The sequence below is a fragment of the Ochotona princeps genome, chromosome 2 (assembly GCF_030435755.1).
Source record: "Ochotona princeps isolate mOchPri1 chromosome 2, mOchPri1.hap1, whole genome shotgun sequence".
In the NCBI taxonomy this organism is placed as follows: domain Eukaryota; kingdom Metazoa; phylum Chordata; class Mammalia; order Lagomorpha; family Ochotonidae; genus Ochotona; species Ochotona princeps.
The window spans coordinates 58,247,708-58,272,001 of NC_080833.1; the positions used below are offsets into that span (position 1 = coordinate 58,247,708).

The 24,294-nt window shown below is 41.6% G+C and overlaps 1 protein-coding gene across 2 annotated transcripts in view; it reads right to left on the minus strand.

Annotated features, from left to right (window-relative positions):
* Positions 1-24,294, minus strand: part of ANKRD13C (ankyrin repeat domain 13C) — a 79,216-nt gene that overhangs the window by 36,911 nt on the left and 18,011 nt on the right. For both annotated transcript variants that reach the window (XM_058657976.1, XM_058657967.1), the window contains exons 2-3: positions 18,968-19,009; positions 2,923-3,027 (exon numbers count right to left, since the gene is read on the minus strand). In XM_058657976.1, coding sequence (XP_058513959.1) covers positions 2,923-3,027; positions 18,968-19,009 — 147 coding nt within the window. The remainder of the gene's footprint in view (positions 1-2,922; positions 3,028-18,967; positions 19,010-24,294) is intronic.

The window sequence follows — 24,294 nt, forward strand, 5'->3', positions numbered from 1 at the left end:
GGGGGCATTTGGAAACGAACCAGGAGATAAAAAATCTCTTTCTCTGCCTCTCCTGCATGTTATCACTCTCCTTTTCAAATAAATAAATCTAAAGTGCAAAAAAAAATCCCATTGCATATGACTCTGGAGTTTGTATTCTCACAAACCACCAGATATAGTTTAAAAATCTATAAACGAAGCAAATTTTATTTCTGAAAAGAACTGAATCTAAAAAAGTTACATCACTTCTTAGTATTTTCTCAACTGTTAAGGGACCAACATTTGAGATATTACTAGCTTTACTACTTATTACTTTTGAGTAAATTTGGACACTTTTTTTGAGATTTATCTATTTTTACTGGAAAGGCAGATTTATAAAGAGGAGAGACAGAGAAAGATCTTCCATCTGCTGGTTCACTCCCCAGGCATCCACAATAGGTGGAGCTGAGCTGATTGTAAGCTAGGAATCAGGAGCTTCGTCGTCCAAGTTTCCCATGTGGATGCAGGCACCTAAAGACTTTGGCTCTTCTCAACATAAGAAGAGCCATTCAGAAACAGTGAATGGAAGATCTCTATCTCTCTATCAAATCAACGAATATTTCTTTTAAAAAAATAAAGCTTGAAAGTCACAAAAGTTTCAATGTAGCTAAGAAACTCAGAGGTTTAGGAGAATCAAGATGGCAGAATATGGTGAGGACACATTTAAACAGATGGAGAAACATTAGCCAGGGTGAAGCAGAGAGGACACTCTGCAGGAAATAGGAGGACAGACCGACAGAAGAGGGACACCTGGAGGCTGATGGACATAGGAAAGCAGAGGAAACAACGGTGTGGTGTTGTAGTGACTGATGACCCAGCAGCATTCAGTAGCAGCACTGTGAACTGCACCTATGGCCAGAACTCCACCAGCAACCAGGTAGGAAGGGGAGTTGACTGGGAATTCAGGAGAGGACCCAGACAAAGAACTGCCCATCCTGCTCATTTGTTTGATTCAACCAGGAGCACAGAGAGAGCAGCAGATTCCAAACAGGCAGTACAGGACTCCTGGTGTCTCCCTAATCCTGGGAACTGCACAAACTGAAAGGGGGAGAAACATTGTACAGACAATAGTGCAACAACAGCACAGTATCACAGGAGGTGGACTGGTGAGCCAGGAGCTGGGGCTACGGAGACCATGATCGAAGTATAACATAAGAGCCCAGATCTGAAACTCGCTGGAGGAGTAGTGCAAATGACTGCAAAGAAAGAACTGTTTCCCCACTACACAGCTTAGAAACCTGCTCCAAGGAGAAGACTCTCTAGTAGAGGTACAATGACAAAGAGCAAAAGAAGAGACACAGACACAATGGATACTACTGAAAACTCCCCTGCAAAGGAGCAAAAGCTTTTGCCAACCTCAGAGTTTACTGAGGAAGACATTGAGAAAATGGGGGATACAGAATTCAAAACACTTGTTTTAAAGCTTCTCATCAGCAACAAAAAACACATGCAGGAATTTAAGGACTATGTCACACAGGAAATAGCAACAGTGAAACAAAATCAAGCTGAATTATTACAAATGAAGGATGCAATACAGCAAACTAAAAATTTTGTGTAAAATCTCCAAAATAGAACAAAGGAGGCAGAAGAAAGATTCTCAGAATTGGAAGATGTTTCCTGTCACTAGGGAGAAGCAAAAAGCTGGAAGCTAAGCTAGGTCAAGCTAAAAAAAGGATTCAAGAATTGAAAGACACAAGGGGGGGGGGAATCCCAGTACCTATGAAATTGTGTCATGTAATGCAATGTAATTAATGAATAAATGAATATTAAAGGGAAAAAACAAAACAAAACAAAAGAATATATAAAAAAAAAAAGAATAAATAAAGAATTGAAAGACACTACTAAAAGGCCAACAGGGGACCAATGTGGTAGCCTAGTGACTGAAGTCCTCGCCTTACATGTACTGACAATCCCATATGGGAATGGCTTTGAGTCCTGGCTGCTCCACTTCCAATCCAGCTCCCTGCCTGTGGTCTGGGAAAGAATTCAAGGACCGCCCAAGGCCTTGGGACCCTGCACCTGTGTGGGAAACCCGGAAGAACTCCTGGTTCCTAATTTCGAATCAGCTCAGCTCCAGCCATTGTGGCCACTTGGAGAGTGAATCAGCAGAGGGAAGAGCTTTCTCTCTGTCTCTTCCTTTCTGTAAGTCTGACTTTCCAATAAAAAAAAATAAATCTTAAAGAAAAAAACTCCTAACAATTTTCATTTCACTCTACAGAGCTAGATTTAATCGATCATTTTAGTCTTAAACCATAAACAGATATTGTTTGAAATGAACATTTGCATTCATCTGGATTCAAGTTGTATGAATTTTTCAAGAATTGAGATGTACTTAACGAAAATAAGACAGTCATATAAAGTTGAAAAATCATTTATGAAGAAAAGTGGAATAATTGAACACTATATTTTGAAAACATGCATGACAAGTATTGGAAATAGTTGTTTAAAGATTAGAACAGTCTCGCTCCTCACTTCCAGCAAGGTCTATACACAGGAGCCAAAGCAGATAACTTGATATGCCAGCCTCATTTTTAGTTCCAATTAATGATTCAAATAATTAAGTCATTGCCAGAAAGGACAGTTAGGTCTCAGTTTTTTAAAAAGTCATCTTATTTTGGATAAATTAAACAAAAAATAAAGAATATTACTTAAAGTGTAATGTTACAAAAGGAGAAATGAAAAATATACTCAATTTTAAACAGAATTCAATTCTTTTTGTGTACTTCTCAATGTTTATATCCCTACATCATGAGTAATTAATGTTTGTAGATAACTGCAGTCATTCACAGTATGAAAAGTTACACTAAATGAAAAATATTTAAAATACATCACTTTATGTTTTTAGAATATTAAGCACAACAACAAACAGAATATAGAGCAGCAGGAGTAGTTCACATTGCTTACTCATCTGTCTGTCTCCATAGCTGATGGCTTCTGCCAGAGGGCTCCATCCCTGAGCATTTTTCACCTTCACCGGAGCATTGTGAGCCAAAAGTAAATGGGCGCATTCTGTAATACAAAGCACAATGTGAGACACTCAGAATCTCCAAATATATCACATAAAAATTTAATAAATCAAATCAATGTTAAGAAATATACAAGTAAATGCTTCACTACGTTAATAAACAAATCATTATGTATTTAACCAGGTTATTTCAGATCCCAGATCCAAGAAATATTCATTCTACTAATGTATAACAAACTAGATCTCTTTGCAAAGAACATAGTATGCTTCCTACTAATTATTCTCAAGTGTATTTTCAGGATGTTTCTATAGCTGAGATGGAACCCAGGACTATGAAGGGTGATTTACTTCCAAACACCTACTAACTAATGAAACCCACAAGAATTTTGTATGCCAGTAACATCAAGTTGTAAATTCTTAGAAAAACGTGTTTTCAAAAATTTTGTTTGTATAACTCCTATCTTTCAAATTTTAAAATTCGTTTGCCTCAGAAAAACACCAAGAAATGGCAATATCCTACTGATGATTATAAAGTAATATTTATCCAAGAATAAGTCTTAAGCATAAATCTATCTATAAGCTAAGAATGTGTTTTTACAAATTAAAAATATAGGGCCTGGTGCAATAGCCTAGCAGCTAAACTCCTTGCCTTGCACGTGCCGAGATCCCACATGGGCGCTGGTTCTGATCCTGGTCCTGCTTACCATCCAGCGTGTGGCCTGGGAAAGCAGTCAAGGATGGCCCAAAGCCTTGGGACCCTGTACCAGTGTAGGAGACCCAGTAGAGGCTCAGGGTTTCTGGATTCAGATCAGTTCAGCTCTGGCTGTTGTGCTCACTAGGGGAGTGAATCAGTGGATGGAAGATCTTCCTTTCTGTCTCTCCTCCTTTCTGTATATCTGACTTTCCAATAAATAAATCTTTAAAAATATGTCTGTATAAAGTACCATAAAAAAAATTTAAAACTGAAACTCAAAAAAGGAAATTCAATTAGATAGCTATTCATTTAATATTCAGTACATATTTGCCATATTCAGTTTCTGACTACCAGGTAACAGAAATAACCAAAAAGGAAAAAAGAAAACAAAAAAGGAAAAGTTTTTACTATTAACTTATATATTGGAATACAACAAGTAAATGAAGCAAAAAGAACAAATAATCTAATAAGTTCTCTATAGGAAACAAGGTTATTATGACAGTGTAAAGTAAGTAAGCTAAGATGAGAATGGCATTATTTTAGCACTATTCCTAGTATTAGAGGGAAAACTGCTCTCCTATCAGAGTGCCTGTTCAAGTCCAGGCTATTCCATTTCTCATCTAGCTCCCAAAAATGTAAAATGTAAAAGATGGCCCAAGTATTTGTGCCCCTGTGACTGCATGGTAACCCAACAGAGTTCAGGCTCCTGATTCAGCCTGACCCAACCCCGGTAAACAGACATTGGGGAGTAAATCATTGAACGGAAAAATCTCTTTAACTCTGTCTCTATTTTTGAGATAAAATACATTTTTATTTATCTATTTTTTAATGCAGGAAATTTAAGAGCCGGGAATTTCATTAGATTACAGTAAAATAGGATGGGTGCTGTGGCGTAGCAAATAAAGCCACCACCAGCATCACTCAGGGGTGCAGGTGTCTAGAAGCTCACTTCCCATCCAGCTCATCCTGCTCATAGCACAGGAAAGCAGTGGAAGATAACCCAAGTTCTTCCAACAAGCCTACAATGAGAGTGTTTTAGTATTCACCATGATAATCCTTCAATTTTTCTATATGTTTAAAATTCTTCATGATACAATGTTGAAAAGGAGTGACAAAAAATTTTTAAAAGATGAAGAAAATAAATCAGGGCCATTCAACTTGAAGCCAACAGACTTAAGGAAATTTTTATAAAGTATTTCTAAGTGATACAATGTATTTACTGAATACCAAGGTATATTATGAGTGTGTTCAGACATATACATATATGTAAGTATTTGTACATATTAATAAGAATGAAAAAAATATGGAAGAATACCAGCAGATTTTCTAACAAGAATCATCAAATTTTGGGGGTAAAGGGAGTAACTAAACAGAAAAATGATAGGTAAGTTAAAAACAAAAAAGAAAACAAATGGATCTTCTTCCATATGTTTTATGTAAATAAGTGGATGATGTGTATAAATAAAAACTTTATATGAATGCAAACAAAGGATATATAGCCTCCATGGGCTACTTCGTAATACTGTTTTGAGGGGAAAGAAAAATATAGTGAAGTACACATACAGGGATTCTACCTCAGTGAATACAAACTAAGCCCTGTGCATCATAAATAAGGAGTAAGGCATGAAAGACACACAAGACTCGTAAATGCTGACACTATTTTTAAAAGAGATGCTATTTTTATACATCTTTGTACTGTATTATTTCAATTATTTCACCACACATTCATTAAAATATCATTTTAGCAAATTTTAATTTTAAAAAATCTAAAAAGCAGTATGCACTACAATACCTAAATCATCATACCAATTGTATAAACTAGGTGTGTGCCTGGTCATTTCCACTCCCAAGCCCATCTCTCATGCGATCTGATGAGTACTGTATTCTAGCACAACCCAGCCTGCCACAGGTATAGTCCTCACATACATTAGTTGAGTGCCATGGCCTAGTTGGTTAGATCCACAATTTAAGCCTCACCATGACCACCCCCAGTCCTGGTTTTTGCACATGCTGGCATGTGCTACAGCCTAGTCCAGCCGATCCCTCATTGTGTCCAGTTCTTGTGTAGATCCATGGGAACTCTGGCTTAACTCAGTCCAACCCGTTTACCCAGATGTGGTCCACCAATATGCCAATGGATGTAGCTACCTTGTCCAGCCTGCTCTGTTCCCAGTCCTGGCTCTCATCCTCACCAGCAGGACCTGCAGACTAGCAGGGGAGTACCCACAGTTCCCCTACCAGGCTGATCCCAGAACCTGTATCTTGTACCTGCCAGGGGGTATTGCAATACAGCCTGACATGACTCATATCCAGTCCTGGCATGCACCAGCGGGTGCTGTTGCCCAGTCTAGCCAGCCTGAACCCATTTTGGGTTTCATACATACTAAGAAGATGTAGCAGCCTAGCCCAGACCCAGACCCAGCCCACATGCAGGCCAATGGGTGCTACAGCCCTGCTGGACTAGCACACTCCCAAGTCCCAGCTCTCATGCTCAAGTAAAAACAGTGGCCTAGTAGGGGAATCCCCAGAGTTCTACCAGGCCTGCTCCCAGTTCCAGGTCTTGCACCTGCTGGTAGATGCTGCAGCCAGTTGGGCATGGCCTGCCCCCAGCCCCAGCACTTGCCAGTGAGTGCAGTAGCCTAGCCCAGCCCAGGCTCTTCCCAGCACGGGCTCCCATGACTGTTGGTGAATTCCAAAGTTCAACCTGGCTTTGCTCATTACCATCCCCAGCTCTCACCCAAACTGGCAGGTGCTGCAGTCCCACAAATCTGAGCCCACAAGTCCCCTACAGAATCTGCCCCAAGATCCAGTTCTCTCATGTTGTAGTGGGTGCTGCAGCCCAGCCCTCACAGCCCATCCCCTACCCTGATACTCACAGGTGGATACTGCAGCTTAGCCCTGCCAGGCATGCCCCCCAGCCTCTGCTTTCATGCATGCCAGTGTGTGGCATGTGATGCTACTTAGCCCAGCCTGGGTTTCCTACATAAGCAGATGTCTTGGCCTGACCTGGACATGCCCTTTGGTTTCTTCCCTCTGAACCAGCGCATTTCAGCTTCCTTGCCTACCTACAGGTGCATAGGTCAAGTCCGTGAAAGTCCCTAAAGGTCATGGCTCACCTGTCAAAAGTGCCCTTACTGTGGTAGCCTAGTGGTTAAATCCTTACTTTACATGTGCTGTGATCCCATATGGGCCACATTTCGTGTCCCAGATGCCCCACTTCCCATCCAACTCCCTACTTGTGGACTAGGACAACATTGGAGGATGGCCCAAAGCCTTGGGAACTTACACCTGCATGAAATACCCAGAAGAAGCTTCTGGCTTCTGGCTTCAGATCAGCTCAGCTCTGGCTGTTGTTGTTACTTGAGGAATAAGCTAGTAGATGGAAGATCTTTGTCTCACCTCCTCTCTGTAAATCTGATTTTCCAATAAAAAATAAATTTTAAAAATCTTTAAAAAAAAGTATCCTTTGGTGGCCACAATTCCAATATGTCCCAAGACACTCTTCCCTGGGAAATTAGCAGCTCCCTGCCACGTGATGGCATGTGACATGCCCAGTTGCCAGGGTGGCATGTCCCAGCCTGGTGTCCCCTGTTTTCTGTCACTGTAAGCCATGCTATGGTGCACAGAAGTCCTCATATTTTTCTTTTTAATAATGATTACATGGTTGATCAGGGTGGGAAGGATCAAGGGTTAGGGAAAATGGTAAAAACATTGATTCCAAAGTTGATGTTTCTTCTTGTTTCTGGGGGAAGCAGAGAGATAAAGGGGGAAGCCACATCTGATCTCCCAAATGTCCCAGCACCCAGGAATGGGGAACTGCCACATGATGATATCAACCCAGAGTCCCAGTGCGTGTATGTTCCAAGGATTCTGCCCAAGTGGTCTGGATAGTTCTGAAATGCTGTCAATTTCACTGGCCCAGAGATGATGCAGTCCTCTCAATGTCCACTGGTTGACCTAGTCAACCTCAAGTTTCCATTCACCCAGATTTTTGTTGTCACTGTTTGGCTGGGGTAGTTGTCCAGTTTGTTCTGCTTTCCTTCTGCTGCGGCACCAAATGGGCTGCCATATTCTCCATGAGCATCAGGGTCTACATCCACTACTACGCCTTTTTTACTGAGGAGGACACAGTCTTGCGGGTGGGCCCAAGAACCTGGGCCAGGTGACCTGAGCACCGCACCTACCTCACAGGCAGGCATGGGGACCCAGGCCAGGCGACCTGAGCCCTGCTGGGTCCCATGCCCCTGGAGCTCACTAACTCAGCACCCACCTCGCAGGCGGGTCAAAGACCTGGGAGTGACCCAAGCCCCACCAGATCACGAACACAGCAACCCCATCACAGGAGGGTCCAAGGATCTGAGTCAGGCAACTTGAGTCCCACCAGATCCCCCATCCCCAGTTCTCACAAATCAGGCACCCATCTCTCAGGTGAGTGCAGGGACCTGAGCCTCACCAGATCCCCCCGCTCCCAGGGCTCTTGAACCCGGCAACCCCTTGCAGGTGGGCCCAAGGACCCAAGCTAGGTGACTTGAACCCTACTGGTTCTCCCACCCCCCAGGACTCATGAAACTGGCACCCACCTCACAAGCAGGCACAGGGATGCAGGCCAGGCAACCCAAACACCGCTGGATCTCCTGCTTCCAGGGCTCATAAGCCATCTGGCACCCATCACCCCAGGATGACACCTCAGCATCTACTGTCACTTTGTGCAGCCTGGCTCAGTCCAGTCTGCCCCCAGTAGCTTTGCCCAGTCAGATCCCTGTCCTAGCTCTAATGTGAACTGGCTGGTATTGCAGCCCAACCTGGCTCCTCCTGCTCCCTGTCCTGGTTCTCAGATCTACCAGTGAATGTTATGAACTGGCCCAGCCTGGTCTGTCCCCAGACCTTAGCCCACATGCAACCTGGCAATGGTCTAAGCTGCTCCTTACCTTGATTCTCGTGCACACCTGCAGAGACTGAGTCCTGACAAAAGAGTTACCCAAGCTCCTCTATCGGGTCTCCTCCCAGTGGCAGATCTCATGCATACCAGTGGGTCCTTGGCACAGGCTGACTTTGTCCACCCCTTTGTCCTGACAGAAACAGTGGCCTTGCTCAACTGGTCAACACCCATTCTGGTTCTTACTGTTGGGTGTTACAGCCCAACCACACTGGTCCACGCCCAGACACAGCTTTAGCGTTGTTCAGCGGGAGTCAAGACCTATTCAAACCTGTTCTACACCCACCCTGGCTCTCATGAGCACGAGTGGGTGCTGGAGTGTAGCCGTCTGTCGCTCCCCAGGCCCCATCCACACCTGTGCTGAGGGAGGCTGTATCATGTCTAGCCCAGCCCAGTGCCCTTAATCCGGCTCTTGTCCTCATCAGTGGGAACCCCAGCCTAGCTGGGCCGTCCCCTTGGCTCCGCAGCCAGGCCCATCCACAGCTCTGGGGCATGCCAAAGGAGATTGCAGTTCCATAGGGGTGAGCCCACATATGCCCCACAGATTCTGCTATCAGACCTGATTCTCTCATATGCTATCTATTGTCATGGCCCATCCAAACATAGGCATAGGCAACTATGCTGCCATGCTGGGAAAGCTAACACAGGAGTAGCATTAACCATGCCCAGAATGCCTGCCACCTATTGGCTACTTTTCTTCCAGAGGATAATACTTGCCCAGAACACAGTCAAGGTCTCCTAAGCAAGTGCCAGGTATCAGAACATAACCCAACTCTATCACATGTGTGGCAAGGATCCAACCACTTGGGTCATCGCCTGCAGTCTCCCTAGGTATTCAACAGCTCAAAGCTGGAATCTGCAGAGGAACCGAGACTGGAAGTCGAGAACGCAAATGTGGGTCACGGTGTCCAGGTGACATCTTACATGCTGAGATTTGCCTGTATCTCTAAACAGTTTTGAAAGGTTCTCAATGAAAGTATGAGATTACATACTGCAAATCTAGGTTCTGGAGCCAAACTCTACAACTTAAGTTAAAACTCTGCCATGGGCCCAGCACCGTGGCCTAGCAGCTAAAGTCCTTGCCTTGAACGCGCCAGGATCCCATATGGGTACCATATGGAAGCTCCACTTCCCATCCAGCTCCCTGTTTGTGGCCCGGGAAAGCAGTCGAGGATGGCCTAAGGCCTTGGGACCCTGCACCCACATGGGAGACCTGGAAGAGTTCCTGACTCCTAGCTTCGGATTGGCGCAGCACTGGCCACTGCGGTCACTTGGGGAGTGAATCATTGGACAGAGGATCTTCCTCTCTGTCTCTCCTCCTCTCTGTATATCTAACTTTGCAATAAAAATAAAACAAATCTTCAAAAATAAAAAAACTCTGCCACACCACTAGGATCAAGTTGTATAATTTCCTAGTGCTAATGTTTTTGCCCATAAAATCAGAATGAAAAATTATTTTTTCACAAGGTTGTTTCAACAGTTAAATGAAAAAAAATGAATAAAGTAGCACATTGTAAATAATCATTATAATAAGTTTCTGATATTCTAATTCAATGTTCTTCAAAAAAAATGAAAAAGTGGTTTTGCTGAATTTTGTTTGTTCTCAAGTGGCAGAGAGACAGAGAAGGACGAATAAACAGACAGAAGGCTCTTACACATTGGATCCTTCCCCAGATGTCTGCAACAGCTGAGGCTAGAGCCAGGAACTCAGTCTTTGCCTCTCCCATCAGTGGGCAGGCAATTAACTACTTGGGCCACCACCACTATCCTCCAGGGTCTGCAATTCAAGAAGCTGGAATTGGGAACAGAGCCAGGAATCAAACTGAAGTACTCCAGTATGGGATACAGTCATCTTAATTAGTAAACTGAAAGGCAGACCCAATAAGATGGCTGTAAAAGAGATGTCTATTATGGCCTGTTCTGTCCATTTTCCTGCTAAATTAAGTATACTTCCTCTGAAGTTCTGAGCTCCTTTCCTAGTCCTAGTTCTCACCCCAGGTCAGTTTTGCCAAACTTAATTTCAGAAGCAAATATTTATCAAAGTTCATATAACTTATAGGCTTGCCAACACTTACCACTTGTGGCTTGTTTAGAGGTGAACTGGGCCAAACACTTTGTTCAGAAGTTTGGAAACTTAACTGAACCAGATTATAACACAGTAGGTTAAGCCACTAATTGAGACATACGGATTTAATAATCAGAGTAACGGTTCCAGTTGTAGCTACTCTTGAACTTCCAACCTCCAGCTCCTTCCTAACCTTCCTGGTCCCTGGTATGTACACAGAGGCTAGGAATGGGGTTCTGGACTCCTGGCCTCAACTTCACCTAACCTTGGCTGTTATGGTCATTTGAGGAATAACCCAGCAGAGGGAAAACTTCTCTTTCCCTGTCTCCATCTCTCTGTCACGTCACTCTGCATTCATGTAATAATAAGTAAATCATTAAAGAGAAGGAAAAGGTGAAAGATAAGGGAGAAGGAGATGGAAAAGGAGAGGAGCAAAGAAACTGAGCCAGTTGACGGTGAACACTAAAACCTGAAACTCAGACATGGGCTCATATTCAACGTCAGTAAATAGAAAAACACAAAGAAAAGGGTGATATGCAGACAGTAAGCACACCATAAAACATAGCTGATCAGGAAATAGGAGAAAAACGGATTCTCCTTAAATGTTTTGGGTTCTGCTCCTTCCAAGATCTCAAATCATTATTTTTCAAGTTTCTATGATATGGAGTCTCTTAATGAATCTCTGCTCAGAAACATTCAGGTGATTCTATTCCGTGAAAGAAGAAAAAGACATCACAAGGGTAGCACCACCGATCATATGCTTCAATTAAACATGTGAACCAGCAAAACAAACAACACACATTCAGGTAGTATCCCTGGTTATTACACATTCAGACCAAATATTTATACTGACAGCTATCTTATTCTATACACAACAAAAGGTGTATATAATGGAATTTCAAGATGATTAGGAAGAAATGTTAACAGAGGAACCAGCGGGCCCGGCGGCGTGGCCTAGTGGTTAAAGTCCTTGCCTTGAACGCGCCAGGATCCCATATGGGCGCCGGTTCTAAACCCGGCTGCTCCACTTCCCATCCAGCTCCCTGCTTGTGGCCTGGAAAAGCAGTTGAGGACGGCCCAAAGCTTTGGGACCCTGCACCCGTGTGGGAGACCTGGAAGAGGTTCCAGGTTCCTGGCTTTGGATCGGCGCAGCACCGGCCGTTGGGGTCACTTGGGGAGTGAATCATCGGATGGAAGATCTTCCTCTCTGGCTCTCCTCCTCTCTGTGTATCTGACTTTGTAATAAAAACAAAATAAATCTTTAAGGAAAAAAAAAAAACAGAGGAACCAGCAAGGGGCTTCAATGCTGGTATCCAATATGGGAACAAGTCTGAATTCCAGAGGCTCCATTTCTGATCCAGTTCCCTGCTAATGCAATTGGAAAAACAGGAGGAAATGACCCAAAATTGCTTAGGTGCCTACACTCTTGTGAGAGACCTGGAAGAAGCTCCTGGCTCCTGGTTTGGGCCTGGCCTAGCACTGGCCACTGTGACCATCTGAAGAGTGAGTCAGTGGATGGGAAACACCTCTCTTCTCCCCAGCAAATTCCTGTAACTTTGCTTTTGAAATAAATAAATAAGTAAATCTTAGGGGAAAGAAAATTATTCTGGTAAATAAGGCTCAATTCTCAAGTCTCTCAGAAAGATGGAGGAGGAGGAGAAGAAAAATTACAGAAACACATTAATATATTTATGCTAAGAATATGTGTATATATATACCCAACAGAAGTAAAATCTGCATACGAGAAGGGGATCTGTAATCCTATATTCACAGCAGCACAATCCACAATAGCAATGTCATGGAAACAAACCAGATGTGCGTCTAAGGAAGAATGGTTGGTACATCTATTCAATGGAATATTATTCAGCTGTCAAGAAGAACAATATTATTCTATTCAAAACCAGGTGGTCCCAACTAGAAACTATTATGCTCAGCGAAATGAGTCAATCACAAAAGAACAAATACCATATATTCTCTCTCATATAAGAAAGCCAACATGGAAAGGTAGAGTTCATCAAGTGCCCATGGAGTTCTGATCTAAATATAGATTGCTGCAAGTCAGGTCCCACGGCAAGAGAAGGTGAAAATTCTCTGTTCTAGGCATGTTGGCATTTCATGGATGAAGTAACAGCAGAGTATATTTAGCATGTTGTGAACATGAATATGGCAAATTGGCAGTTTCCGTCAGTTGCTGGCAATAGTTTAGAGTGATGACAAATATTATTTTGATTTTTGTGTGTGTTATTTAGTTATGAGGAAAGTGTATGGTAAGCAGTCCATTTGATGGTTTACTAATTTCCTTGTTGTTGAGAAGTCCGAGTTGATTATGTATTTAATATGATAACCATTTGTGTGCTGTGAATTGCATTAAGAGTTATGTAGGGCAGAGATGATGCTTACTAAATGTACAAAATGGATTGATGAGATTAGCCAGTTAAATCTTTTCACCAGTAAGGCACTCAACAGCCCATGAGATATTTATTAAAAATGTCAAGTAAATCTTCTTATTTTTGTATCATAGTGTCAAATAGCAGTAAAATAAACATGTTAAGATCCTTAATCTACTGCTATGTTTCACTGTAAAGTTTACCTTTGTTAAAATTTGCTTCTGTTCAAATTTGTTGAGATCGCACGTAAAAGTATCCTAATATTACTTTGGCTGGTATTTTCTAATTACTGTATAATATTTTGGGAATGCAAATTTTATTTGAATGTCAACTACAGTTAAGCATGTGCCGTTTGTTTTTCTTGCTCAGGTTTTGTAATTTGATGGAATGTTTTTACTATAGTTTAATAAATGTTTGCTTTATTAAAAAAAAAAAAGAATATGTGTATATAGAAGGAGAATCAAGATGGCAGAAGAAGGTAACGACACATTTAAACAGATGGAGAAACATTAGCCAGGGTAAAGCAGAGATGACACACTCCAGGAAATAGCACAGGACAGAATGACAGCAGATGGGCACCCAGCGACCAAGAGACACAGGAAACAAGCAGACACAATGGTGTGGTGTTACACTGACTGATACCACAGCAGTATTCAACCAGTGGCAATTTGAATCTCATCAGCAGCCAGAACTCCACTAGCAACAAGGTGACAAGAGACATTCACCGGGAGCTCAGGAGGTGAACCCAAAGAACTGCCTGTCCTGCTGGTCTGTTTGATGTGACCAGGAGCAGAAACAGAGTAGCAAATCCCAGATGGGTAGTGTAGGAAAAGGCTGATTTCACAGCCCAGTCCACCCCTAGGGCCATATCAGATGCCATTTTGTTTAAGGAGGCAAGGGCTATGGACAGGACTGCACATGCACTGAGCTGGGAGTGAAATCATTTCTGGCTCAGCAAACTAAAACAGCATGACATCCAACAGGTTCCACCCAAGATAGAGCCGGGTAACCGTCAGACCTGAAGGCCAACACATCAACCACTCTAGCAGTGGCACATCAGGTACCATTTCATACAGTGTGGCAAAGAATTTAAAATTGCAAGGGACAACAGTGAGCTGCATATGTACTGAGCTCGGCAAGAACTCACTGAACTCACTGCATTGCACTGGTATCACAGGAAAATAATACCAACTATGGCATTCTACGGGTCAAAATAGGTCTGTGTGGCCCTCAGACCTAACAACCAACAGATTCCAGCAATCAGCACTGCCAAACACCTAGCTATATAGGATACCTGGTGTCTGTCTAATCCTGGGAGCTGCTCCAATCAGAAGTGGGAGAAAGGTTGTACAGACAATGGTGCAGCCTCAGCACGGCATCACAGCAAGTGGAGACAAGTGAGCCAGGAACTGGGGCTACCAAGACCATGGTGGAAATCCAACAGAAGAACCCAGACCTGAAACTACCTGGAGGTAATGGCACAAGGGACTGCAAACGAAGAGCCGTGCAACAACCATAATAAGTAAAACTGAATTGTAGACCTGTGGGTGACACAGCTTAGAAACCTGCCCCAAGGAGAAGACTCTGTTAACCAGAAGTACAATGACAAAGAGCAAAAGAAGAGACACGGGCACAATGAATATTACTGAAGACTCCCCTGTAAAGGAGCAAAACTCTGCCAACTTCAGAGTTAACTGAGGAAGACATTGAGCAAATGGGGGATGCAGAATTCAAAACACTTGTTATAAAGCTTCTTATCAACAATGAGAAGCACATAAAGCAAGTATTCAAGGAATTCATGGTATATGTCACACTGCAAATGAATCAGATGAAAGCTGATATATCAGAAATGAAGAATACAATGGAGCAAATTAAAAGTACAGTGGAGAGTCTCCAAAATAGAACGAAGGAGGCAGAAGAAAGAATCTCAAAATCAGAAGATACTTCCTGTCATCAGGAGCAAACAAACAAAAAGCTGGCAGCACAGATGTTTCAAGCTAAAAAACTTATTCAAGAATTGAAAAACATTATTAAGAGGCCAAATATAAGAGTTATGGGAGTCACAAAAGGTACAGAAAGAGAAGCTGCATTAAAAATGTGTTTAATGAAATAATAAGGAAAATTTTCCCTACTGTAGGGTAAAAATTGGAAAACAACATCCAAAAGCTCCCAACAGGGCTCACCAAAAGCAATCTTCACCAAGACACATGATAATCAAGCTATAAGCATTCGAACATAAGGGAAAGATCCTTCAATGTGCACATGAAAAAAATCAACTGACTTATAAAGGAATGGCAGTTACACTCACAGGAGACCTCTCGCAGGAGAATCTACATGCCAGAAGAGAATGGAGCGACATATTCCAGATTCTAAAACCAGAAAATTGTCGGCCCAGGATAACATACCCCAGCAAAACTTTCCTTTGTCTTTGAAAATGAAATAAAATTCTTCCAGTCAAGAAAAGTTAAAAGAATATGCCTTTTCCAAACCTGACCTACAAATGATACTTAAAGGTGTTCTCTTGACAGAGAAAAGGAATAGCGCCCAGAAAACCAAAGACATATTGTGAAGAACATCCCAGTAAAGTAACAACAGAAGACTAAATCAATGTACAACCCATTGCTAAAACTACAAGACCAAATTACCACCCATTCTTACTAACCCTGAGTGTAAATGGCTTAAATTCATCAATCAAACATCATAGATTAGTAGACTGGATTATAAAACAAAATTCATCTACTTATTGCCTACAGGATTCACATTTCACCAACAAAGATCAGCGGAAACTATTATCTCACGGATTTTGATTTTTTGTGAGTTTCATTTCTTCAAAACATTTTTTTCTCATTAAATTTTTCACTGACTCATAGATCATACAGTAGCATCATTGTTGTCAAGAAGGTTTCTGGTTTTCTTTTTCATTTCTTCAGCAACACATGAGTCATTCAGTAGCACGTTATTTAACTTCATGGTGTTGTTAATTTCTTTTTTTTCTTCTTCTTCCTATTGTTGATTTTGTTTTGTGGCTTTTCATGAAAGGGGATGTATGGTAACTGTGTGATGGAACTTATCATATTTATTCAGATGTGAGGATATAATGCAGTATGCATCTCTACTTCCAGATCAAAGATGGACTCCCAATGAAACTGTTAACTATATCTTGACAATAGGATGCTGGACTCTGCCATCGGCCATGCCACAATGATGGACATAGGACTGTGTATGAAGAACTATATTTTAGTAACGACGTAGAGGAAATGAGTGGGGGGAAGGGAATTGGGGAGGGGATAACGGAAATCCCAGGGCCTATGGAACTGTATCATAAAATGATAATAAGAAAAAGAAGCAAAATTTTTTAAAAAAGAAAAAAATTCTAAAAAGAAATTTAAAAAAGTATGTGTATATACTTTTAAGAGACTCTCAGCAAACACATTTAAAATTTAAAAATCTATATACAAAGGGTTGTCAATCAGCTATCTTAATCTTCCACTTTTCAGAATAACTGAATTCAGACAATTGAAATATTACATTTAGGAATAACCTAGAAGAACAGATCTTTTGGGACTGGTGCCATGGCAGAGTAGGTTAAGCCTCCACATGTTGCACCAGCAATCCATATGGTGGTAGTTCAAGTCCTGGCTGCCCCAGTTCTGATCCAGCTCCCTAATGTGCTTGGGAGGGTTGGCAGTGATGCTCAATGGTTAAATCCTCACCCTGCAAGTGCTAGGATCCTGGTTTATGTCCAGAATGTTTTACTTCCCTTCCCACTCCTTGCTTATGGCCTGGGAAAGCAGTACAGGATGGCCCAAAGCCTTGGGACCCTGAGTTTGTGTGGGATACCTGGAAGAAATTTCTGGCTCTTGGCTTCAACTGACTCAGCTCCGGCCACTGAGTGAACCAGTAAATGGAAGATCTTTGTCTTCTTTCTCTCTGTAAATTTGATCTGCCTTTCCAACAATAAGAAAAAAATTTATAAATCTTCTACAAAAGTGTTCTTGGGGGCAAGTGCGTTAGCCTAGTGGCAAAAGCCCTCACTCCCTCCCTTTTTTTTTTAAGATTTCTTTCTTTTTTTTTTTTTTTAAAGATTTATTTATTTTTATTACAAAGTCAGATATACAGAGAGGAGGAGAGACAGAGAGGAAGATCTTCTATCCGATGATTCACTCCCCAAGTGACCACAACGGCCGGTGCTGTGCCGATCCGAAGCCAGGAGCCAGGAACTTCCTCCAGGTCTCCCACACGGGCACAGGATCCCAAAGCATTGGGCCATACTCGACTGCTTCCCCAGGCCACAAGCAGGGAGCTGGATGGGAAGTGGAGGTGCCGGGATTAGAACCGGCACCCATATGGGATCCCAGCGCATCCAAGGCGAGGACCTTAACCACTATGCTTTCGCGCCAGGCCCCGAAAGCCCTCACCTTACACGTGCCAGAATCTCATATGGGTGCCAGTTCTAAACCTGGTGGCTCCGCTTCCCATCCAGCTCCCTGCTTATGGCCTGGGAAAGCAGCACCAACATGGGATACCCAGAAGAGACTCTAGGTCCTGGCTTTGGATCAGTACAGCGTCAGCTGATGTGGCCGCATGTGGAGTGAATCAGCGAACAGAAGATCTTCCTCTCTGTCTCTCCTTGTCTCTGTATATCTGACTTTCCAATAAAAATTTAAACACATAAATAGATCTATAAAAGTGTGTTTTGGAAAGCAATGGAGGATGGCCCAAGAGCTTGGGCCCCTGCACACATGTGGCAGATTCAGAATAAACTCCTGGACCAGCAGCTCTGGACCACATCCACTCTGACCATTGCAGCAATTTGGGTTGTGAATCAGAAGATGGAAGTTCTCTCTCAGTCTCTCTGTATTCTAACTCTTCCTTTCAATTAAAAACTAAAAATCCTTTTTAGAAAATACATCTTTGGGAACAGTGTCAGGACATATGGATTAAGCCTCCACCTGCAGCGCCATTATCCCATATTGAAATCAGTTTGAGTTCCATTACTCATCCAGCTCCCCATTTAGGGCCTAGGAAAACAGTGGAGGCTGCTCCAAGTCCTGGGGCTCCTGCGCTCATCTGGGAGATCTGGAAGAAGCTCCTGGCTCCTGGCTTCAGACAGACCCAGCTCTGGTGGTGTGGTCATTCGGGGAGTGGGCCAACAGATGGAGGATCTCTGTCTCTCCTTCTCTCTCTGCAATTCAGACTTTCAAATAAAATTTTAAATTTTAAGAAAAACAGATCTTTTAAATTCTGCCTCTGCGTTTTTAAATTAAATGAGCAAGTACAAGTGCAATTATCTAACATTACAAAAGGTTTGACCTACGAGTTGATAGATAAAATTTTAAAAATTCCATTTTACAAATACACATAGTTACTAAAGCTTACTGTTTGGAAGTAAGAGTTTTCTGAAATGATAAGTATCTACTTGATAAAACAATTAAGGGGAAAAGCATGGTTTCAAGAGACACACAGTACAGTATTTCCTCTTTCTAAAAACTGTCATGCAATGGGATGCTGGACTGCCTGACATTGTCTGTACCAACAACATCGGGGTACACTTGAATAAGAGATTAACAGAATTACGATTCCTTATGAAGGACTACACTATTGTAGTAAAATGGGGAAAATCTGTCAGGGGGTGGGAGTTTGGGGGGGAATCCCAGCCTATACAAAATTGTACCACATAATTCAGAATTAAAAATAAAAATATATTTAAAAAAATAAAAATAAAAAGGGTCATGAAAAATTATAATATTTATTAAATTAAACATACCAAATGCTAAGTTCAATTAGCAAATAATATAAGGTTAATTTTTAAATACTTAAAAAGAAAATTGATCTTACAATACTTAAACTGATCATACTATACATGAGTGCAATTAACACAAAAAAGAAATTATTTACTAACCTTTATTTCCTAACATCACAGCAAGATGTAAAGGAGTATTTCCTAAAATAAAAACGAAAAATGAATTAGAAGGTGTAAAAAACATAAGAAATTTTTTAAAGTGGTTTCAGCTCCTTTCGAAATTCCACTAATTTTAAGCAGAAACTATATCACAATAAAATAACACAGTTTATTTGGCAGATTCAAAGTCAAGGATGCCAGGATTGCTAGAAACGACATATCCTGCTTGCTTCCAACCCTATACAGAAAGGATATCAATTATATCTTTGAGATTTATTTTCCAAAATGACTTCATATTTATTTTTGATTACTTTCTCTTTACTCATTCAGAAAATAATTTAAATATCCACTATTCCTCAGGAACAAAAACCAGTAAAACCCAATCCCAGCATTCAAGTTGATCAGAAGTCTTCTGCTAAAGATGTGAAAATAAAAGATGCTGACAGAGCTCCTGACTTTGCCTTAAATACAGGAAGGACCTTCAAGGCAAAGAAAAGCAATTCTAACCAGCATTCTATGTTAAAAATAAAAAAAAAGAAAGAATGAAAAAGGAAATACGTTCAAATGCAAGAGCAATTTCTATTTGGGAAATAAATGCAGGTGAGTGGGGGAGAACTATTATGACTGAAGAAATACATAGTTTGTAGAAGAATTATGGTAAAATTGGAAAATGTAGACAAACATAATTTACATAGTGCTTATGTGGTTTGGATTATAATCCTAAAGTTGATACTAAAAAATGATATTAAACAACTAATTTCATCTCAAAGTTATGCCACAAGACACAATGGAGAAATCTCTTGTTTGTGAAAAAAGGCAAATAAATGGCTATATGTCAAAATAAAGTTATTAAATAAAATTTATTTGGACTGCTTTCCTGATATTAGTAATTTTATAGAATTCATTGCATCACCAATTCTTATCAATAAGATAAACACCATGAAGAGATCACAAGCAAGATGCAATGGACATAACTAGTTTTTCTTCTAAGAAATAAAATTTACTCCAATCATTTAGCTTGACAAAACTTGGTCAAATGTTTAAACACACACATCACACATGATGAAAGTTCATGAGTGACTGGAAAAATGACACCTCCTTTCTCAATGGACTTCAAATCTTCATTTCTCATAATTCTTCCTTATAGAGGTAAGACACTGCTATAATACATAGTTAATCATGATAATTTTTAAAAATTTTGAAAACAAGTTTTGCTCGTGATTTTAAGCTTTATTTATATTTATTGTAAAGGCAGATATTCAGAGAGGAGAGACAGAAAAAGGTCTTCAATCTGCTGATGCAGTCCCAAAGGGGCCACAACAGCCAGAGCTGAGGAAATCTGAAGCCAGGAGCCAGGAACTTCCTCCAGGTCTCCCACATGGGTGCAGGATCCCAAAGCATTGGGCCGTCCTCCACTACTTTCCCAGGCCACAAGCAGGGAGTTGGATGGGAAGTGGAGCTGCTGGGATTAGAACCAGTGCCCACACGGGATCCCAGCACGTTCAAGGGGAGGACCTCAACCATTATGCTATTGCGCTGGGCCCAAAAAATAAAATAAATCTTAAAAAAAAAAAAAAAAAGAAAAGAAAAGAAAAGAAAACCAGATTTTTAAGCTTAGAAGAGTATCATTACAGAGAGCAATTTAGCTATGCAACGGGGGTGAGTTCAATCCCTGGCTCCAGCTCACCAGCTCAAACTCCAACTCCAGTTCCTGACTCTAGCTTACCAATGCACAAGATGCAGCAGCCAGGCTTCAGTAACCACACTTCTGTCATTCATGTGGGTGACCTGGAATATATCTGCAGCACCTGTCCCCAGTCCCAGCTACTGCAGGTATTTGGGAAGGAACCAATACATGAGAGCTCTCTCTTTCTGTCTCTCATACACTAAACAAATGCAACTCTTTCAAAAGAAAAAAAATAAAAACCTCTATGTTTATAATTTTTCTGTTCTCCTCTGCCCAAAAAACTATAAGGCTAGGTACTATCAGTTGAATTTTTTTCCATTAAGAACTCAGTAAGGGGCTCGATGCAGTAGCCTAGTGGCTAAAGTCCTCGCCTTGCAATGCAGGGATCCCACATGGGTGCCAGGTCTAATCCTGGCAGCCCCGCTTCCCATCCAGCAGCCTGTCTGTGGCCTGGGAAAGCAGTTGAGGGCGGCCCAAAGCCTTGGGACCCTGTACCTGCACAGGAGACCTGGAAGAAGCTCCTGGTTCCTGGCTTCGGACTGGCATAGCTCTGGCTGCTGCGGTCGCTTGGGGAGTGAATCAACAGATGGAAAATCTTCCTCTCTTTCCTCCTCTCTGCGTATCTGATTTTCCAGTAAAAAAAGAAATAAATTTTTTTCTTAAGAACTCAGTAAGGCAAAGGTTTTCTACTACTAATATGTTCAGTTCACAACTAAACGAAAATGCTTTAGCACAACCATAAACAGCCATCTGTTAATAACAGCCTAGGAACCATCTGCAAGTCATCCTAATACTCTAATAATCTATTTCCATTCTCCTACTCTGTCTGAGTAAAATAAGTTCAAATTGAGTTTTCAGCTTCCAGTACTAGATACGACTTGTTTTCTCTTTCACAGCAGTCTTCATGAAAAGGCCAACCAATTTTTTTTTGCAGAAATTAATATATTGATCTTAAAATACGTATTAAAATTCAAGAAACCCAGAATGTCTAAAACAATCATGAAGACCAAGAAAAAAGTTGGAAGACATACATTTTTCCAAATTCAAAGTTTACTGCTGCAGAAATTGGGTGCTGATGCTGTGGAGTAGTACTCTAAGCCTTTGCCTGCAGTGTCCACATCCCATATGGGCACCAGTTCATGTCCCAACTTCTCCAACTCCAGCCCAGCCCCCTGCTAATGACCTGGGAAAACAGCAGAAAATGGCCCAAGTCCTTGGGCCCCTGACCCACTGGAAAACCCTGAATATGCTCCCGACTCTTAGCTTTGAACTGGCCCAGCTCTGGTTGGGGAGTGAGTTAGTAGATGGAAACTCTCTGTAAAACTGCCTTTCAAATATAAATAAACAATCTTTAAAAAAGAAAACACTACTAGATCCATACAGCATGCAGTGGCATAAGACAGATACATCAGGGCATGGCCTAGCGGCTAAAGTCTTCGCCTTGAACGCCCCGGGGATCCCATAAGGGCACCGGTTCTAATCCCGGCAGCTCCACTTCCCATCCAGCTCCCTGCTTGTGGCCTGGGAAAGCAGTGGAGGATGGCCCAAAGCCTTGGGACCCTGCACTCGCGTGGGGGACCTGAAAGAAAGTTCCTGGTTCCCGGCTTTGGATCGGCGCAGTACCGGTCATTGCGGTCACTTGGGGAGTGAATCATCAGATGGAAGATCTTCCTGTCTCTCCTCCTCTCTGTATATCTGACTTTGCAATAAAAAAAAAAAAAAAAGACAGATACATCAGTGGATCAATCACTGCTTACATAAACTCAAAACAGATCCCAACTCAAATGTAAGAGCTTACACTAAGAGGAAAAAAAGGAATAAACCTTCATGATCTTGCATTAGGCAGGAGTTTCTTAGCTATGACACCAACAGCATACCAATCTGCAACTGTAAATCTGACTTTATCAAAGTCAAAATGTTGTGCAGGAGTTAAAGCACAGGGATTAAACTGCTCCCTGTGATGCTGGCACCCCACACTGGAGTGCTGGTTTGAGTCTAGCTGCACTGCTTCTAATCCACTTCCTCTAGTCAACGAAAGAGGGAGCAGAAGATGACCTTCCACCCCTATGGACAATCCAAATGGAGTTCTAGAATCCTGGAGTAACTGTGGCACAAACAAGGCTGTCGTGCTAATTTGTAGAGTAAACCAGCAGCCAGCAGATGGAAGATCCCTTCTCTGTCCTCTCTCCCTCCCTCTTTATCTCACTGTGGCTTCCTCTTGGTTTCGATCTTTTAAATAAACAAAAAAGTTTTAAAAATTCAAAGATTTTGTGCTGCAAAGAATAGCAACCATAACAAGAGTGAAAAAGACAGCCCACAAGAAGGAAGAAACAATTTTGGAAACCCTTTTTTCCCCAGGAGTCATATAATCCATATCAAGTATACAAAGAACTCTTACACCTCAATAACAAAGACAACCCGACTTGAAAATGAAAAGGGATCTGAATAGATATTTTTCTGAAGAAGATATACAAACAACAACAAAAAGCAGCAGCAGCTTGAAAATCATGATTCATTAGGACAAATAAATAAATCAAAATAAAAACACAAGCAGTTAAGACACTGGTGAAGTCTCTCTCATCCCACATCAGGGTGCCTGAGTTTGATCCCTGACTGGTTCCTAACTCTAGCCACTTGCTAAAATCAACCATGGGAGACAGTAGAGATGGTTCAAGCAGTTGGGTTACTGTCCCATACCTGTGGGACTTGATTGAGTTTACAGTTCTGATTTCAGGCCTGCTGGCTTTGCAGCCATTTGGGGAGCAAACCAGGAAACATAAAGTCTCTCTCTCTTCATTTCTTACTCTCTCTCCCCGCCTCAAAATAAATAAAAATATGAATAAATACACCCGAGTCACCACTTTACACCCACTATTATGGATTTAATCTAAAAGGCATATTAATATATCTTGGAAAGAAAAGTTTTTAAACACTGTTGTTCAGAAATTAAAATAAAGCAATGACTTTAGAAAACAAAAAGTTCAGATCTTAACTGGTTACCCAGTTTGACCCTTATCATACCTATATTTTGCTGATTTAAGTTTGTGGTATTTAGCTTATGTTCTTAGGACAGTTTAAACCTGTAGTTAGGCTTTTAAGTAAAAAAGAGTGCCTAAACGTTAAAAAAATGAAGGAAGGAAGGGAAGGAGGGAGGGAGGGAATGAAGAAGGAAGAAAGAAAACAATTTGGCAGCTCCTCAAAAGTTTGCAGTTACCTTGTAACCCAGCTGTTAAGCATAAGCACTAGAAAATGAAACAGATCCACACAAACTTAGACACTAATGTTCACAACAGTACTTTTCACAGTAGCCAACAGGTAGAAACAACCCAAATGTCCATTCATTGATGAACGTATAGCTGTACATCCATGCAATTGCTACTCAACCATTAAAACAAGTAGAAATACGGATACTGCTGCAGCATGGATGTGAACCTTGAAAACACTGCTCAGCAAAAGCAAGTCACAAAAGATCACATATTACCAAAGAGGAGGAGAGACAGAGAGGAAGATCTTCCGCCTGATGATTCACTCCCCAAGTGAGCCGCAACGGGCTGGTACACGCCGATCCGAAGCCAGGAACCTGGAACCTCTTCCAGGTCTCCCACACGGGTGCAGGATCCCAATGCATTGGGCCATCCTC